Here is a 19,861-nt window from a genome sequence, read left to right as displayed (position 1 = left end):
CTCTGTAAGCAAGGCAAAGTCCTTCCAATTAACATTTTAATTAGAAAATTCGATTACCATGAAGGTTTCTGCATTTTCTTAAAGGTTGTAAATCAGTCTCCTTACAAATTCTTCCACAGCATTTTTCACTGTGGTTCTATCAAAGATTACATACCCAGCAGCAAAAAGGGAGTTTGAGAGAATCATACTTGTAGCTCATATTTTATTCTCTTTACTTTAAAAGTTCAGGCACTCAGGCTTCTATTTCACCCATCACTTGTCCTTGGAGGTTACTGCAGCTTTGGAGAAAAAAAACAATTATCTACTGTCTGTGAAAAATCTAGTAGTTACTATTACAAAATAGTAAAATGTCAAAGATACCTAATTTACACATATGGTTTTAAACTCTTAGCTTAGTGCAATACTTAATATATTGTCTAAAATCGTTATATCCATCAGGTACAATGACCCGTTTGACTGTGATAACAAATGTAAATTCACAAACATTTATACAGTATATCTGAGTCTGCATTAGAAATCAGCAACTGAAAAATCTACTTCGTTTACTTTGTCACCAGTAATGGAATTACAGCACTGAGAAACACATTTCTTTCTTTAACACATTTAGCAAGCAGAACACTTTTGTCTCTAGGGCAAGAAGAGTTTAACGTTCACAATACTCAATGTTTTGCTTCTCTTCCTCTTGGTGCTCAGAAGTGTCACAGTTACCTACAACAACAGCTAAGCCTCCCTCCACAGCTGTTTTTGGTAACTGCTTCAAAAAAGAAGCACTATGAATCTTTAATAGCACAAAAGAAATTTCAAAGGAATAGAAATAGCAAAGTCTAACCAAAGACAAACTTTTAACTGAAATTTTCTGACCAAACTAATCTTTACTCAACAAGGTACATTTTCTGGAATGTGTGGACTCCTAAATTGCAAATTCTTACTGCATATGCTGCAGGTAAAGTCATGCTGACCTCAACATAGTTTGATCTGTGATAAGAAGCACTGCAAGATGGCAGAAAAAGGGAAGAAATTAAACCCTTTATTCATATACTCTGATAGTGTCCAGATACTGTTATCCCAGTCCAAGCTTTTCACAATGACTGCAATGCATGGGTACAAACAATTCTTGCACCTTGAACATGGCCAAGCTGCACCCCTCATCCTTACAATGGGCATTAAAAAAGTCATGTACTTGCACAGATTTTGCAAAAATAGTTGTGAAGATGGCATTCAATATATGCTAAAGTAGAGAGGAGAATCACACAGTATCAGCCAGGAATCAACCCTGGTGCAGGTACCTAGTGAAGAGCTTTTCCCTCCCCATTACATGAGTCCTTGGCATGACAAGGTGCTGGTCATAGACCCCACAGCATGTGGGTTCTGCTTCCTGAGCTGTTACAGCACCCACAGTGCGATGGGGCTGAAGGAGGACTATGTGGAAAATAGCAAGTTATGGAAAAGATGCTATGCCATCCAGCAAACAATTGGCATGCATCATATCAAGTCAGAGGCATTTTGCATTGTCTCAGAAGTCAAGCACTATGTAAACAAAATCGTAACCAAGCTGAGGCAGGAGACAAGGACAGAGAATCTAAGGGATATCACCTCCACAGAAATCTCTAGATGAGGCAAACCCTCCTCCTCTGCTTCAGAGACACAATCAACTGTGAATGCTGCTGCAAAAATTCAAGCTTGTGTTACAAGTATGAGGGCATACTGTTTTCTCCCAGCCTTGAAGGAACAAGTTTAGCATTGCCTGATACCTCTGCGCATTTCAGAAAGAACCAAAAACTTGGGATTGTGCATATTCAAGAAACGAAGCACAAGGTGGTATATAAATCATCCCACGACTGAGTGAAGAAGAGGGAAACAGAACAATTGATTGTGGACAAGGTTAGTGAATTCTTTCATCATAAATTACATTTACACTGTATATTAAAATTAAATATTTGAAGGGTTTTGTTTTTCTTTCAGACCATTTAAAAATGACAGGAGGAATGAGGACAAAAGCTGACTTTAAAACAGAATTTGACAGATTTATGACCAACACTATATGGTACATTTTAACCTCTGCAACAGAAAACCAAACTTGATGGCCCAGAAACATCTTTCAGTCCTAATTTTTAGCACTAAGTTTGCTGCTAGGAAGTGGCTCTGCTGCTGAAGCACATTTCCAACAGTCTCTTTTGAAAGAGACATCTGCCTAGAGGAGTCTGAAGAAAACCAAAACAGTGCAGTAAAATATGACAAAGTGAGTAAATGCACCATTATTAGGACATGGGAGAATGGCTTTAAACTGAAAGTGGGGATATCTGGATTATATATTAGGAAGTTCTTTACTGTAAGGGTGATGAGGCACTGAAACAGGTTTCCCAGAGACGTGGATACCCCAGTCCCTGTCAGTGTTCAAGGCCAGACTGGACAGGGCTTTCAGCAACCTGATATAGTGGAAGGTGTCCCTGCTCATGGCAGGGGGCTGGAACTAGATGAGCTTTAAGGTCCCTTCCAACCCAAACTGTTCAAGGATTCTACAGGTATGCAAAGCTCAAAGAGTTCCCAGGCCTCATCAGCAGAAACTGCCTGCAGTATCTTTTACAGGAGGCACACTGTAGTTCTTGTGGGAAGATGAGCTTGGCAGAGCAGCCAAGAAGAGCCACTGCCTGCTCCAAAGGTGACAATCACTGCTGTACCAAATCCAGTTATTAGTATTGCACACATTAACTTACATTTATCTCCCTTTCATAATGGAATAACCTAAAATTTGTATTTGTGGCAAATTTGCCTAGATAACCTTCTTTTCATTCCCTACCTAATTCAGAGAAGCATACACACCGTTTTTGTCAAATAAAGAGAGCAGATACTACCTGCAGAATAAACAAGGCACACCTTCACTTGACATACAGCTAAAAATTTGAAAAGAAAATTAAGGACCACTTCAGTGGCAATCACATGCAAAGATAATGCTTAATCAAGACTTATACTATCTCATCTTACTGTCTCATCTTCCATTCATAAATGGAAGTTCTGACACCACACCACCATGAAATTTCATACTTACCACTTTATGTCAACTCAAGATAAAGCTTATATTGTGCTGGGCAACTGGCACTTCTTACAGACTTCTAAACAGAACTTTTTATCAGGATTAAAACAAGAAGGTTCTAACCAGAAATCCAACTTTTCTTCATTTCTTTATAGGCTGAGAAAGATCAAAACAAGCAATTAAGACATTTCTTTGCTTCATTAACAAATATACAAAGTTTTATTTTATTAGATTGCTTTTCTGTATGTTAACATTATTTTATCAATTATAATCCACATTCACAGCAGAATTTTTCTAATAGCATTTTGCAACACTAACTGCTGTATTAGAAATCCTTAAGAGATACTCATCTTTCGCTAGCCAAGTAACTTGAATAAAGTGCAAAACCACAATAAAATTTAACAGACATATACCCAGCTCATACTCAGGGGAAAATTAAGTTTGTAAGACCAGTAGATATGGATTCACTGCACACAATGCGACCTGAAGACATCAGTTTTCAAGTTTTCCCATTACCAGACATTGATTACAATGAGTTATTTTCCATTGCTCTTAAGGGCAACAAAACCAAAGCACAATAAGGTTACAAATAAAACAAAACATACTGGCCAGACTACCTGAAGCTTAGCCCTGTACTTAGTACCTTTTGCCCAGTAAAGGTTTTAGGAAGAATTGATGAACAGCAACAGTTCATTTCTTGATAGCCTCTTTGATTTTAACTTCAAGGATCAATTACTAGGACATAACACAGCATATTTCTTGGAACCCAACTCATAAAGGGCTTTTTTTCATTTATTTATTTTTTTACTATGCTCGCAGACATAAACATAGTATCATTCAACTAGTGATTCCCAACACTAGATACTGACTCTCCCAAACCACAAAGATAGTAAAACCTCTGAATTTTACTGGAATTAAGTTCAACTCACAAAGTATAATCCAAGATATCATGTCTCCCTTTTCAGGCACCGGTGCAGTCTTCCCTGCACTCTTTTCAAGACAAATGAAATATCAGAAACTCCAGGTGCCTTTCCCTTTCTTCTGCATGAATAATTAGTTTTCATGTAGCCCTTGGGTACTATGACTTAACATCATCTGCAAGTAAGACTACTCAACCTTTTTACTTACAGAATTCAACGATGCAAACTAAATATTGCTCAAACGTAGTCAGACTACCTCTTTAGTAGCTGCTAACATTGCTTCTCTTCTACCACTTTCCAACAAATGAGTTTAGCACAACAAGCGTTAATAAATAACAAAGTTTTAGCCATAAATTGTATATGCATCCTTCTGTCACCTTACTAAGCTCAATTTGCTAGTAAACACGAGACACTGTCAACAGAGAAAACTTCCTCAACAGTAAGCTTTAAGGACCACGTCCTGTTTACAGCTTTGTGTAACTGAGAAATCCACAACATACATTCCCAAGAATTCATTTTTACATAATTTTCTCCTTCACAGTTACTTCACTACAGTCAGTGCTTTCATCAAAGAAACACTTCCATGCACAGATATACAGAAGAACAACCAGTGCCATTCCAGAGCGCTGCAGATCACATTTCCCCCTTTTGGATCATTTAAGCAGATAACCAAATTCAAAGACCCATCTGTTGTACTCTGGATAAGGCACTTGACCGGAACAAGCCATACAGCACCAGGCCGGTGTGTGAAAAAAGTCTGGGTGCAACTTCTCTTCATCATTTATACCTAAACAAGGAATAGTTCTGTAACAGTCGCGCTCTTTCAGTCTGAAGTCATCTTCTTGCAACAGCTTGTGCAGCTTTTATGAACTGCTTCACATTCTTCCCTAAACTTACTAGTTATGGCCACATAAGTACTTTAAAAGCTTTCAGAAGTTTATTCTAACAAAGATCCTATTCAAAATAAACTCAATGTGCACTTCAAAGGGGCACGCAAGAAACTTATTAGAACTTGTGAAATATTACCATGAAATCACAATAATAAAATTTTAATCTGCCCATCAGCAGTTCTTAACCATCTACACTGGGAAGTTTTGTCAATCTAGGTCTCAGATGATTTCATTCCCTGAAAAGAAGTTGCCCTATGGCATGCATAGTATAGACATCGCTAGTGCTACCTGGAAGAGTTCTATCTTCTCTCCTCCCTCCCAAAAGGGTACCAGTATAAAACAGAATTATAACATTTTTAATAAATTCACCCTCTGCTGCATATATTTTAAGTTATCCTCTGCTCAAAACCTCTGAATAGTCTAGGAGTAAAACCTGTTAACTCATCACCAACAGAAAATTAATAAAGCGAGGTTTGGTTTCTACCAAAACAAAAAGCATATATCACTTCTAGGGTATTTTATTATTTTGTCAAAGACATTAATGGAATCTGGTATTCTGGTCTAGCATTAGGTCAAAGTCAAAAATCTCAGTTTTAAGGAAAATCCCTCATTCTATACTCATTTGAACTGCCAGTACCTTTAAGCACCAGAGTAATTATCATTTTTCCATTTAATGACTGTTCTGCAGTTCCAAAAAGACGAGTTATGCATCTTTGTTCACATACAAAAAACCAGTCTAACAGATGTAAACTATTTATTGAATATTTGCCACCAATATTGTTAAATACATAATCCTGTAGTTTTCTGCTTTCAAGTTAAAATGTCAGAAACAGAACACCAAGTATTTACAATTCTTATAAGGAATGTTACATAATGACACATTAAGGCGTAAATTCTTTTGGCTTATAATTCTGAAAAGAACGATAATAGCAAAAAGTGATGCAAAATCTTCATTGTGAGATTATGATTAAGCTACAATGTTTTACAAAAATATGGTGTAAGATGGCAATAATCCCATTCAAAATCCTGCATTAGGCCCCTCAAGAGGGGCTGATAATTTATACAGTCAAAACTTTAAAATTTACATATAAAGGTACCCTATCCACCATTTAAAAGTACAACTCTAAACATATACAGTTTTCAGGCCACAGTTTTGAAGGTCTGGAGTATCAAGTTGGTTTGATGAATTAGTCGGTTGGCACTTACAAACACGTTTATTGCCCTGTTAAAAGAGAAAGACATTGCTTCAGACATTTTTATAAACATCTCATTCAATAGAATAGAATCACAGGATAGTTTGGGTAGGAAAGGACCTTAAGACCATCTAGTTCCAACCCCCCTGCCATGGGCAGGGGCACCTCACACTAAACCATAACACCCAAGGCTCTGTCCAACCTGGTCTTGAACACTGCAAGGGATGGAGCATTCACAACTTCCTTGGGCAACCCATTCCAGTGCCTCACCACCCTAACAGGAAAGAACTTCTTCCTCATATCCAATCTAAACTTCCACCACTGAAGTTTTACCCCATTACCCATTATCACTACAGTCCCTAATGAAAAGTCCTTCCCTAGCATCCCTGTAGGCCCCCTTCAGATACTGGAAGGCTGCTATGAGGTCTCCACGCAGCCTTCTGCTCTCCAGGCTGAACAGCTCCAACTTTCTCAGCCTGTCTTCATACGGGAGGTGCTCCAGTCCCCTGATAATCCTCATGGCCCTCCTCTGGACTTGTTCCAACAGTTCCATGTCCTTTTAATGTTGAGGACACCAGAACTGCACACAATACTCCAAGTGAGGTCTCACGAGAGCAGAGTAGAGGGGCAGGATCACCTCCTTCAACCTGCTGGTCACGCTCCTTTTAATGCAGCCCAGGATACGGTTGGCTTTCTGGGCTGCCAGCGCACACTGCAGCTGCCTCATGTTCATTTTCTCATCGACCAACACCCCCAAGTCAAATGCATTATTAAGTTTGGGCAAATACATACACTGGCATCTAGGCTCTGCAAACAGGAAGCATATTGATGTTTTACCACATCATGATCTACCTAAAGCTTACTGCTGGCAGACTTACGTACATTGTTAATCTTAGAAAGACTGTGTTTATTGGGTAGAACTTAAAGACTTTTCCTCTCAACCATCACTGACATCTCAATCATTTAATTCTGGGGTTTTAGCTAAGAGTGGAGCAGACGATGGTTAAACACCTGTTCTTTCAAAGCTGAACACCTCATCCCCTAGTAATTTCAGAATTTGCAACTCTTTCCTCAAGAAAGCAAGCATGCATATGGAAGCAACATACTCTTTTAGATATTTTTTGTTAAGAAAGAGGTGTGGGGTCACTTTTTCAGCTCAGTAATGACATCTGTGAGCATGACTTTTATTTAGTGCTGATATCTTCTGGTGGGAGCAGAGCAACTTCCAATGCGCAGTTCAGATTTAAATTACTTCTGATTCCACAAGGATATGAAACACAAGCCGTACCTGGGATTTCTTGCAATATTGATAATACCTAACACTTTAAGCTTATGCCTACAATGCACAGCACAGCATTCAGTTCATATAGGGCTAAATAAAACTGGTCTCTCTCAGTATGGTTGGGGTACAAGCATAACACATCCATCCCTTTCTCAATTTTTTTCAGTCAAATCGTTTTCTAATCAACTGAGATTCTTTAGATCTTGTTCATGTGTAAACCTACTTATACATATGTTCAGTAATCATAAAGTTACCAGAAAGAAATTTAGACCTTGGTATCATAATCAAGTTCAGCCCTGATTTCATTAACAATAAGGAAAGAAAAAAGAAAATAATGCTTTGACAGGAGCAAGGTAGTATTCACAGCTGGTCTCAAGACTTCTCTCTCCTTTAGTAATGCAGCATTCCCTGGGTGGTCTTAGCCAAGCTCAACAAGACTGAACATGAAAGTCAGTCCAACCCAAACCATTCTATGCATCTACGATCTTGAAAACAGCAGCACATAGAACACTCTGGTACCGCAAAAATCTGGGGGGGGAGGGGGGGTTTAATGCTCATCCTAAACAGACACTACAGTGAAACACACACGAACAGCGGCTTCAAAACCTAGGGGAAAGACCTGAAAAAAGCCTCAGTTTGAAGGCTACAATGTTCAAATGAAAAGATTAATTGGCTAATTCCAAATACTGTGAAGCACTATAATGAGCTATAAAGGACAGTACAAATGTAAATCAAGGAAAACACTCCACAGATATTTAGTTGTTACAAATGGTATTTAAAAAAAAAGTTTTTCAATAATTCAATACATAATTTTTTGTCCTTATATATGCACAGAAAAAACACACAAGGCAATGAAATTTAACTTCATATACTCAAGTTCAAAGCTAATACTGAACATGGGTGTTGTATGGTGGTGCATTTAACAAACTCCCCTTTCTTTAAAGGCATTACAAAAGGAATAAAAGTTTTTTTAAAGCAGACATGATGGTCTGTGGACACAGGTGAGAAAAAAAATTAGGCAAGTTCTTAAGATGGCAGCTTACACCACACAGATTGTCCTATTTTCCAGTTAGTCAACAAGGCTTTCAATGATATAAAACGTTAGTACAAAAACATACTTACTTTCCATCTTTAAAATATGTTTTCAGAGTATCACTGAAACTTTTGGAGTATTTTACAAACTCTTTCTTTTGGTGCTCAAGTGCCTAAGAAAACAGAAGCACGAGGAGCAGTCTTAGTTCACATATTGTGGAGTACAGTGAGAATCTTGAGGTTAAACTGGCAAGAAAATTGGCTTACATTATGCTAGGTATAGAAACATGCAGAGAAATTATCCTTTTACTATTAAACTACCAGGACCTATCATACAATACTTTAACAGGATTGTTATGCCATTGACCATTTAAGCTCCCCTATTCATCCTGTAATCAAAAGGATATGCTTCCTCCTATACTATTAAAAAGTATTGTGTAAAAGCAGTTACTGAACATACCCGCCGGTTCTGGTATTGGTATTTCTTGAAGACATTATTTACTGTATCAAGAAGTTCCTTTATTGCACTCGCGATGTCTCTATTTGGCAATAAAAAGATAGTTATATTCTTAAACTATCCTACTTAAATGTCAGAATTTAATCTCCTAGTAGCCAAATACTTTTTAGAACAGTCTACAAAACAAGAGTCAGACAGGATGTAGCATGACCAAATGCAAATATGTAGACCAGTGAAACACGAACTCAAACTATGAATCAGCAAATGAAACTCAGTCTAGTAATGTGGATCTCCCATCGAAAATCCTCAACTCTCTCTTTATCCTCGCTTTATAAGCGAGGATCATGCTCTTTTCCAATGGGAACAGTGTTGCTAGCATCTCCTACAGCATTTGAATATTCAAACCCAAATGAAAAATTTTACCCCACTATCTGCAGAAAAATACATAACATGGTACTTACTTGATTGTCTGAAGAAACCTCACTCTGTCATTGATCTCATCAGGAATCTTACTAAGAATCTGTTTAAGTGCTCGTGCCTTTTCATTAAGATCTTGGAATTCTGGTTCTGGTCTTTCAATCATATACTCTAAAAAAACATATTAAAAAGACTATTATTCTTCCTCAAGTATTTAGTGACACTAGAAACACTACTTCACAAAATGCAGCAAGTATTGCCAAGTTACATTTGAAGGTGAACAGCTCAGAAAGAGCCATGACCAGTAAACTGCAGTGAATACCCACTGCATCAGCAGAAACACAGTGCAACAATAATCTTTATTATTGAAGTTGGAAAGAGTCCATCTTATTTTAATTGAGACACTGAAGACACTAATCAAATGCAGCATTAAAGTAACTTACTAAAGCCTACTGTATACTCACCTTGTCTGACAGTGTAACTACTGCTTTTAATATGAAGCAAAGTGAATACTGAACTCCATGTAAGTTTTTTCCTGTTTGTTAATATTGAAAAAGGTGAATTATGCACCCACATACATATAGTTCCAAGTATTTGTTTTCCTTCTTTCTCTTACTAGTCAAGTATTTTTTTTTAGGAGATTAAGCTTCTTCAAAGGAATTATTCAGAAAATACAAATATTCTACTACCATGCTGAAATAAAGTCCATGAAGGAACAAATAACCTCTTCTGAAAATAGGCATGGAGAAATGTATGTTCCTTATTAATAGTGTAATTAGAAATACACTTAATTCAACATAAGATATATTACCTTCTACATCATCAGCTGCCATACGCAGAAGAGACTCTGTGAAGTTCACATCCACACTTTTTTTCTCCAAGATTTTCATAATGATGTCTTGTGTAAGACCTGGATTTTCTTTTTCAGCCTATATGGCAAAGAAAACTTTTATTCTTAAATATGCAATACGCGAATATTGCAAGCACAAAGGAAGATTTTCATATAACTTGCTTCCTATACTGCAAGAGTTTGCTAAAAACTTTTCTAATGGCTTTAGACCAGCAAATTGTATTGAAAACCATTCTTTCACTACATCTATTTTCTTTGATTATATCAGTGATTTTGTATAAACAACTTTTCCAATAAGCCTTTCCACTCATTTTGAGTAATGAAGTTTTTCATGGAATTCTGTATTCTATTTTATTTTCATAAACACTAAACTTTGAGACAAAGATATTGTATCCACTGGGAATTAATTCAAACACAGGTGCTACTCCCCCATCTCCCACATTATGTTTTATAAATGTACCACTTACGAATCATATCATATGCTCAAACATCATCTTGGAATTGCTTCATTTCTTTTTTGTTTTTTTTTTAATCAACCAACCAAAAACATCCCCAGCCTTCTGACTGACAACACAGCTGAGTAAAGCTTAGACTAGCTGTGCTGCTATCAAAAAGCATTGCTGTGTTGAATGAGGGTGTGAGATTTTTTCAGCTACTGCTACCATATCTACCAATATCTTAGTTTTTAAAGTATTTGCATTCAGTATAGCTCCCTACCACCTGCTGTAAAAGCATTTAACTTTTATGAGCTCTCCTTGAGACTAAAGACTGTCTAGGTAGACTTAAACCTAAGTGTAGAAACAGGAAAATGTTACTTAGCTGCACAGGTCACATGCTAAGGTTATGTCACATCTACAATTATTCTTGTTTAAAGATTTTCAAAAGATCATTACTTCAATAAAGCAATATAAAGGAATATCTGTGGTTTTATTCTCTAGGAATATAACAGAAAAGCTAGAAGAATCTTTTTTCCATTTACTGCTGGGTGTAAATACATTGATACATGGAATTTATCTTTATCCACCAAAAAAAAAAACCAACCCAAACCCATTACCACTCACTTTGTAAACCATTTTCAAGGTCAGCTACCTGCCCGTTTCTCAAAGCACCTATCCATTCTACATAATCTTACATTTGGACTAAGTTTATTATCTTTAATTCCACATTTAAGTTTTTGTACAACATGGAGAAGACAGGTTTTTATTTGTTTAAAATTGCTCAGTGTTTGTATCATTCAGATTTCTACTTGTAACATTTGTGGACATCTCAAACTTACAGTCCATGCAACTGTCCACTTTATTGTTATGACTACTGCATCAAGGATGCAGCCTTCAAACACAAAGACACAAGGAAACATGACAGCTGAATATGTAGCTTCATCGTATGTGGTTTACTTTTTAAACAATCATTCTTCAATGTAAGTTACTTCTCACCTTAATAAAAGCTGCTCTCAGTGTCTGAGCTGCAGATAGATTTACTCTTTCTAGCTGCAATAAAAGTTCAGAGTTATTATCAATTCTAATGTTATCAGAACAAAATAAATCAAGTACTCATGCCTTGCCTTACACATCATAATGAAAACGGGAGCTGACATGCATTCAAATTACTGGTCTCATTTGAGGGAGAGATAGTATAAAATTAATCCCAAATAATAGAATTCCCCCCCTAAATAAACCAAAAACCAAACATGCCACTGGGAGAATTTTGCATTTATCCAGTCTACAGCAGAAGTCTGCCAGAAGCTTTTGAGAACATCTTGACAACTTCTGATACTCACAAAAATCCAAATATCCTATTAAGTTAGCAGTAAAATTAAAATGTATTAAGCTGTTTACAGGTACATGTTCAACTGCATGTTACTTCCTCCCACAGAACCAGACCTAGCATTTCTGTGACAATCCTCTGTAAAAGGTAAGAAAAAAGATCAGGGCCAAACAATGCACAAAAAGAAGATGGTGTTAGATAAAGCTTTCCCAATCAAGACGAGCAACCCAGTATTGTGATCACATTTCCCAGTGTGAAGGGGATTCTTACATTCTAAAGCAAAGTGCAGCTTACCTCATTAAAGACAGGGTACATAACAGCATAGAGAGGCATGGAAACCATAGAAGTGGTCTCTGCTTCATTCTTCATCTCTTCCATTGTCATCCTCATTCAAAGACCCACTTCTCAAGGAAAACACTATAGAAGCAAAAAACTCCTCATTCACCGAAATGTTTCTTCTTTCTCCTCGTTGTGCCAGAATACTTGAAGAACTTGAAAAATAAATTGTCCTTAGGTTGTGCACGAAAAATAAAACAAACAAACAAACACAAGTTATGAATGCTCATAACAGAGCATTCACATAACAGAAACAGCCAAGAGTTAAAATATGGTCTAAAGTTAAATTTAACATGACTATAGTTACAAGCAGTAGCTTTTTATAAAAAAGTCTCCTGACATAAGACTATTTAATGCAAAATCTCATTTTTGTTTCTCTTACTGTTCCAACCTTTCAACACAACATACATGAGCAGATTCCTATAGCCACAGAACACAATTACCAAGGTTTTAAAAAGGGGCTTTAGAGATAACATATGCCCACATGGGTGGATTTGCAAAAATTAGCACTCTCCAATTTCCATCAGATACCTGCAGATATTTTATGGCTGTCAAGAACATGGAAGATTACAAAAGAATATTCATAATTCCTCAAAAAGTTGAGTCTCTCTCAAGAACATGTTTCAGACTTATATAAATTCACGCAAGGTCTACTCACATTGTGGGGGGGAGGAGGAACTTGTCTGAACAAGTTTTCACTCACAACTGAAAGTACAAGCTGTCCCATTTATTATACATGCACATTCTCTGCTCTTAAGACTCTGGCATGTAAGGGGCAGGGTGGAAGAAGAGCTGTTTGTTTTACTGTTTAATTCTGCATTTCTGGAAGTTCAGTAAAAATATATACTTACTCAAAGGCACACTAACAAACACCACTGATGACTGCATTCACAGATTTAATTTATTGCTTATTTTAATCTAGAGAACTGCAATCTCAGAATAAGTTTTTTAAATAGTTGAGATCATTGAACATTGTTCTAGTCTACCCAAAAGATTTTTTGTCATAGGAGGAAGGGCAAGCAAGGACAAAATAATCATTAGATACTATTACTCTGTTTTTATGGTTTATCAGTATCCACAAAGAAAAGGAAATACTAAGTGAAATGATGGATTTTTATGATGATGAGAACCTATTACACTGTGGACTCCCATGAAGAGCTCATTTTTTCCTGAAGAGCCATAAACTATTGTTACCAATCCATGACAAAGTTAACTCCCCCCCATATAAAAAGTATTATATACCATCACCTCTTTAGCAGACACTGACACTCTTCAAAAACACAAAACCTTGGATTTATATTAACACAAAGGATGCAAGTGTTGCGACTGAATAGGCAGATTTAAATACACATGCACACAAGGAGCACATAAGAGCATCAAATACTTTTGATGCCAGCATAAAAATACATTCAATATATCACACTGGTTGTTCATTATTCCAGAAATCTTCCCATTTTCCAGAAGATACCCTAGGTAGTGTCATGGTGTCATGCAAGTATGTGACTATTAACATTGCCACCCTATTTGTCTTTGCAGCCAGATATAAATTGGATCCACTGCAATCCTTGCTAGTGTTAAATAGGAGGAATAATAGCCTTAAAAAAAAAAATCAAGCTAAAAATAAATAATTAAAAAAGCAAATCCCAAACCCATTTATTTGCATTACAGAAAGAGTTTGACATAACTGCACTAAACTACATGCACATACCTTTGAAGAAGGTCTCAATACTAATTATGGATCCAATCTCCATGAAAACTGAAATTTCCATTCTATTATTTAGATACATTATATCAATTATCAGAAGTCCACTAGCCTTCAGAATGGCCTAACTAAAGCCAAAGTTTAACATGCATTATCATGCAGCAACTAGAAGATTTTGGTATTTCTTTTGGTATGTGATCAAAAGCAGTCAGCTGCATAGCTGCCAAACTTTATGACAACACTGTCTTCTAAAAGCTTAACTTCAGTTCACTATAACCTCAAAAGTGTCCTTCATTTGCAATGAGTTTACTATTGTTTCATCTGACAATTGGGTTGGTTTTTTTTTTAAACATTCTCAAAAAAAGATGGAAGAAGATTCCTTGAAAACATGCTCTATTAGAACAGCAAACATTATCACGCTTTTCAGAAAATCCTGGCAAAATGATAAGATGCAAAAAAGGTGCTATTGCACTGGTAAAGTTGTTAATTGGTCGGGGGTAAGGGGGAAGACAAGTGAGACAAGGAGATTCTCCAAATCAGAACATAGGAGGATACTGCTAAATGTTAATCTGCATGCAAGTTTATCTCTTTTTGTTACAATGATCCCATACATTCAAATCTGTGTACGTGCAATTAGAGCCATGCTTCATGCTACATCAGATGAAATCAACCATCAGAGAGCTTGTACAAGAGGTACAGGGAATTTAAAGTGCAACTAAATTAGAAAACTATGCTTAAGGTGCCAGTTAATATAACCCTGGCTTCTCAGTCTTAAACCACCAAATGCATCAAGGTGGATTCCAAGAGATGTACTAACATGAAGAATCTATTCTCACTGTCATTGTAAATCTGACATTCTACCCCTTAAACTCCAGCACTAGAATATTATCCCAGCTATTCAGCAACCACCAAGAGAACTGGTATGCTTTAGATGAGGAATTAGTTCGGAAGGATTCTAGATCTATTCCCCCATATCCATCCAATGACCTTTTATTGCGTTCAACTGAACTTTATAAGGAAAAAACCCTACATTAAGATAAGCTTCCTGTAAACCAAAAAAGGTAAACGGCAAGAACCACCATGCTTACCAAAACGTGAAACTATTGCTATCAGTATTTAAGATGGTAATTTGCTTTCTCTAATCTGTGTCATTTACTGGCAGACTTTTGGTCTGCATCAAGTAGCAGAACTGCAGAACTACTTAGTAAGAATATAACCAGCATAGTATGGCTACAGAGTGCAGTAGTCTTCCCCAGAGCCACATGTGCTCATCAGTCAGTGTAAAAACAAGCAAGTTATCTATCAAAGAAAGGTGTTTGTTTAACATTATCTTTTGAAGCAGTGTTTAAAGAGAGCAGAGTCTCATGATTACAACTTCTTAAGAGTTTTAAAATATCACACACATTAGGTATCAATTGGCAGGATTTCAATCTTTAGTTACGTCATCAGCTGATCTACCTTTGCACTGATGTTGTTTCTATTCCCTTCTCCAGGCACCACCTTAGATCTCGAAAGCTTTAAGAGCATACACATTAATATGCCTTTTTAGAAAAATACTTAAGAGGAACAAGGCCCAAGGCAATCATCTACCAGAATGTTTTTTAAATGGCTTCTAGCAAAAACTATAGCTCCATTCCTGCTAGAAAAGGCTATCCTTCCTGCAAGCAAGTTTTGTTCCTCTTTTTGCAGTGAGGATTCAAAAAGAAGTTTTACCTTTAACCTGATCTGAGACCCAAGTTACCAGAAGAAACTATTTTAAGTTGAGGAGGAAAGAGCAGGGGAAGGGAAACAGCAGCGTGAATTCTATCCTGAATTCAGAATCAAAGAGCTTGGCCCCTATTTTTAAGACCAATGTGCATGGGAGGAGGGAGTTTAGGTAATTTACTAATTGCAGCTGCAAATTTTACAGAAGAAAAATAGTTGCAAAGTATGCAGTTTTATCTCTGTCCACACCCTACACACAGCTTGGTAACTAAGTTTCCCTTATTAATGGTCACTTAAAAGACATTTAAAAATCACCACACTTTTTCCTTGTCAGACAGTAACTCACCTGCCAGCACTGTATTTCAGTTATAGTTTGCAATTATTTCCCATTGCACAACTTTATGGTACAAAGCTTAAAGTCTTTGTCCTTCATATACAGAACTATGCTCCTTTTTAAAACTGAAGTGACTTCATGCCAAGAAGCATGAACCTGCATTGATTTGAACTGGCATATAGATCAACTGTTGCAATAACAACCTCAGCATTTTAAAAATCAGTAACAAGAAACTTTTTTCTTAAAAGTATTCTACTACTCTGATCCCATACTCTACTAGCACACCCAGCAGTTTCACTGAAGAGTTAATAAAAAGAATGTCATCAGAAAAATATCATTGAAGTTTTAAATATATCTCGATAGAAATATGCATTTTTCAAACATCTCCACACACATAATAGCCACTTACAATTGAGTTCACTCTCACAAAGCATAACTGCTAATGCATTTTATTATTGTAAGAACAATTTGTATGACTAATTCAAAAATCACACAAGCTTGCAATAAACCCGATATCTATTTTTAGAATCGTATTAACTTAAAATCCAAGCCTACTGTGAAGTCAGACTTAAAATTAGTTCATGTTTTTTTGCTATGTGGAACTTTTATTTTGAAGTGATTTAGTCTATCCTAATAACACCCAGCTTTTGGGTCTGCGTACCACATGAGAAACTATCACCTCCTGGACTGCACCCCAACTACACTGGGTAGCTACATTCCAATTATGACATCATTTAACTGAAACAGGTTCTGGTTCTTGCCATATGTAATTACAACAGTATATCCCTGTTTGGTTTTTTTCCTTTTTGGGACTGTGAAAGTAAAGCTATCACTCCATCAAACACTAACAGTTTTGATAAAGCCACAGTTTCAAACATAAAAATACATCCCAACAAGTAAACAAACACCAGAGAACAATTAGTCCGACAAGTGAATCAGCAGAAACTTAGCCCAAGGTTTCAGCCATCCACCTGCGCCCCAGTATGTGTAATCTATGGAAAATGAACCAACCCAACTCACCAGTTAAGTTAGCAACTTAATGGGACTTAAGTCTCCCCAGACAGTTTTGTTACCAGGAGGAAAACAGCTCAGAATACCTGCTGTCCCTGCCCGGTAGTTTCGCTTTCTGCTGCGGAGCGCGTGGCTGTGGAGCCGCCAAGTTTGCAGGAATGACCTACGATGCCTTTTTCTCCCCCCCACCCCCCCCCACCTGAGGGGGGGCCAACCGCGCCGCTGGCACTTGCCGCAGCCACCTGACATCGCTCCGTTCCGGCATGAGGACGAGCTAAAAATAATACACATCCGGGCCTACGCTGCCCGGGCCCAGGCGTCGCCCCAGGCCGCCCTCTCCAGACCCGCCGGGCAGCGCGGGATGGCCAGGCCGAGGAGGCTCAACCTGGCCAGCTCCCCCAAACCCCATAAAGAGGAGAACCCGAAAGCACCCATGGCGCCAGGGAAGGAAGGGCAGGGACAAGGACAAGCCCTCACCCCGCTGCGCCTCCGCCCTGGGGCCAGAAGAAACGGGTAGCACACCCGGCAGGGCCGGACCCGCTCCTTGTCAGGGCGAGGAAGGGCACCCCCTCCCCCGTCCTTTGCACACGGCGAAGGCCGAGGCCGCACTCACCTGCGGCGGGATCTACCGGCGCGCCCCCCCCCCAGCCAGCGCTGTCCTCCGCCCACCTCCCTAAGCCTGCTCCAGCTACTGGGAAGAGTTTTAATGCTCCTAACGCGGCGCACCCCTAAAGGGCGAGCCAGGCCACGCGCGCACACACCCGCAGACCCGCCACCCCCCAAACGCGCTCGCTACCCCGCGCGTCCGCACCGAGAGCAGAAGGACAGTGGCGAGGCACAGTACAGCACCTCACCTCCCCCCAGCCCACAGAGCCCTCCAAGCTCTCGAGTGAGCTCCACCGCCACACCGGAAGCACAAGCGAAGAGGAAGCGTCCGCGGCTGTTACCACACACCAGGCGTTGTCCGGAAACAACCGGCGGCCGCGCGGGCCCCTGGGCTGTGTAGTCCACTCCCAGCGACTACAAGCCCCACAATGCTACGCGGCATCGGGGCGAAGGCGGAGACAGGCGGGGAGAAGGCGGTGGAGGCTGTCAATCGGACCGTGAGGCAGGCAAGGGGGAAGCGGAGGGGGGGGGGAGGCGGAGCTTGTGCGGGGTGTTGAGACTATCCGGGCGGTGGCAGCGGCGGTACACCCGCGGCGGATCGCGGAGCGGCGGCTGCTGTGGCCGGGCAGTGGGCAGCGGGCGGGGGTGTGGTGGCTGTCACTCGGCTGGTGAGTGAGCGCGTTCTTCTGCCGCTGGGGCTGTGTGTGCTGGGTGGCGGCGGTTCTGGTTTATTACTTGAGCGCGGCTTTCTGCTGCTCCTTTTCGGCGCGCGTGTCGGTCTGGAGGTGGCAGCTGCGCGGAGGAGCTCCTGTGCTGGAGCGTGAGGGGGCTGCTGGCCGTTAACGGTGGCCCGGGCCGGGTTCACGCCGCGCGGGGGCTGCCGCGGCGGTGTTCCGTTAGCGCCTGAGGGGGGGGGCGGCTTCGCCCGCTGCGGCGGGGAGTGGGGGCTTTTGGGAACCGAGATGCCTTCCCGCAGGTGGAAGAACTTTGGAGCAGGCGAAACAGAGCTCGGAACACCTGCAGGTGCTCCGTCATCCATCGTCTCCTCTTCTGTCTGCCGGCAGCGACGGGGAGAAGGCGGTTGCCGCCTCCGCGGAGCCGCGGCGCCCCAAGCCCCGCTCGTCGGCGGCCGTGCCTGAGAGGGAGCACTCGGTTTTCGAGTTAGTCTGTGGTGAATGTTGTAGTGGGAGTTCTAAAAACCCGGCAGTGGTGGATGGGGGATGCCGGGCAGGTCTTCGTGGCTTTTCTGGTCCCTTTCTACCCGCGGCCGTGATTTTGCGCGGTTTCTCTCGCGTGTGGCACGCTTGTCTGCCAGTTTGCTCGGTGATCTGCAGGATGCATGCGTGTCCGGAGCGTTTGCTCTTTCGGGTGTTCGAAAAAATAAAGTAAAGTTATGTTTACTTAATTTTTGAGGTAATTGTGTTACCGGTGAGCTTTCAGATTTGAAGTTTTAAGTTATATTTTAAATTAGTTCAGTTGTTAAAGTGTTAACTCAGTTTTGGATTTGTGTCTGTGTTAAAACTCGTTTCTTTTTTGAAATACTGAAAAGTGCTACCTAAACTTAAGACGCACAAATTCCAATGCGAACAGGTGAATGAACAGCAAAAATGTTAAACTTGTCAAACGCTGGCTGTAACTTCCCGCAGTGCTGCAGTGGCAAAGTGGGAAGAAAACTGACGTCTGTTGGGACAGATCTTGTGCACGTATCCGTGTACGTTACCTTCACTTAGGTGAGCAAGAACGTCGGCTAGGAAGAAAGAAGGAAAAGAGAAAGGCACCTGCGTTGTTACACTTTATTATGTGCACTGAATTTTCTTCTCTCCACACCACCTTGTTTTGTTTTAATCAGGTCCATGTGTGATCTCATATCAGATAACTCCACACCTTTTAGCACTAAAGGGCTACTTAAAACCTGCATGGTGTGTATGAATTGTGTATTATTAATCTCCTGCAATCTCAAATTTCCCATTTCTTGTTGGTTTTGATGTGATCGGTAGTTTAGTCTAACGGAAAATGATGCCATTCTGCTTAGGTAAGAGGCGTTTACCAAAATTCATAGCATAGACTGAGCCAAACATATCTAAGGTATTTTATCCTTTCAGTGAAATTAGTTTGTTTTAGCATAAATCTATAAAGCTGTAGTCCTACAGGTGCTAAAATGTAAAATAGTCTGTGTTATTCACCTTCTTCAATTTTGTGATATTTTCCCAGATTGTGTCTTGTGGGTTTGTTGTTGTTGTTGTCGTGTTGAGGGTTTTTTGTTTGTTTCGGGATGGCAGGGGTATTTGTGGTGTTCTTTTTGGTTGGTTGGCCTATTTATTTATTTATTTTT

General features: G+C 39.6%; 1 protein-coding gene across 3 annotated transcripts; it reads right to left on the bottom strand.

Moving 5' to 3' along the window:
- Positions 1 to 5,578: 5,578 nt before the first annotated feature.
- On the bottom strand, positions 5,579 to 17,964 carry PDCD10 (programmed cell death 10). Of its 3 annotated transcripts, none has more exons than XM_061452602.1 (8): positions 17,878 to 17,964; positions 12,131 to 12,345; positions 11,506 to 11,559; positions 10,034 to 10,151; positions 9,267 to 9,393; positions 8,809 to 8,887; positions 8,439 to 8,521; positions 5,579 to 6,063 (listed from the first exon to the last, which is right to left on the bottom strand). In XM_061452602.1, the coding sequence occupies exons 2-8, from the start codon at positions 12,224 to 12,226 to the stop codon at positions 5,982 to 5,984; spliced, it is 639 nt and encodes a 212-aa protein (XP_061308586.1). In that variant the 5' UTR covers positions 12,227 to 12,345; positions 17,878 to 17,964; the 3' UTR covers positions 5,579 to 5,981. The 3 variants fall into 3 exon arrangements, with proteins under 3 accessions (XP_061308586.1, XP_061308585.1, XP_061308587.1); XM_061452601.1 differs by having other exon boundaries at positions 17,778 to 17,910; XM_061452603.1 differs by lacking the exon at positions 17,878 to 17,964 and adding an exon at positions 17,832 to 17,852.
- Positions 17,965 to 19,861: the final 1,897 nt, after the last annotated feature.

This window comes from Pezoporus flaviventris, unplaced genomic scaffold, assembly GCF_033815535.1.
Source record: "Pezoporus flaviventris isolate CSIRO_AGI_PZ_B2104156 unplaced genomic scaffold, CSIRO_AGI_Pfla_v1 ptg000013l, whole genome shotgun sequence".
NCBI lineage: Eukaryota > Metazoa > Chordata > Aves > Psittaciformes > Psittacidae > Pezoporus > Pezoporus flaviventris.
This window is presented reverse-complemented; position numbering and strand designations above follow the sequence as displayed.

What these genes read in the sequence shown, in the direction of transcription:
- PDCD10 (XM_061452602.1), bottom strand. Translation starts at nt 12,226, where the DNA reads ATGAGGATGACAATGGAAGAGATGAAGAATGAAGCAGAGACCACTTCT. An exon ending in GGCAGCTGATGATGTAGAAG is followed by an intron (nt 9,394 to 10,033) that starts GTAATATATCTT and finishes ATGTTTTTTTAG; the next exon opens with AGTATATGATTGAAAGACCA. An exon ending in AGGTTTCTTCAGACAATCAA is followed by an intron (nt 8,888 to 9,266) that starts GTAAGTACCATG and finishes ATTGCCAAATAG; the next exon opens with AGACATCGCGAGTGCAATAA.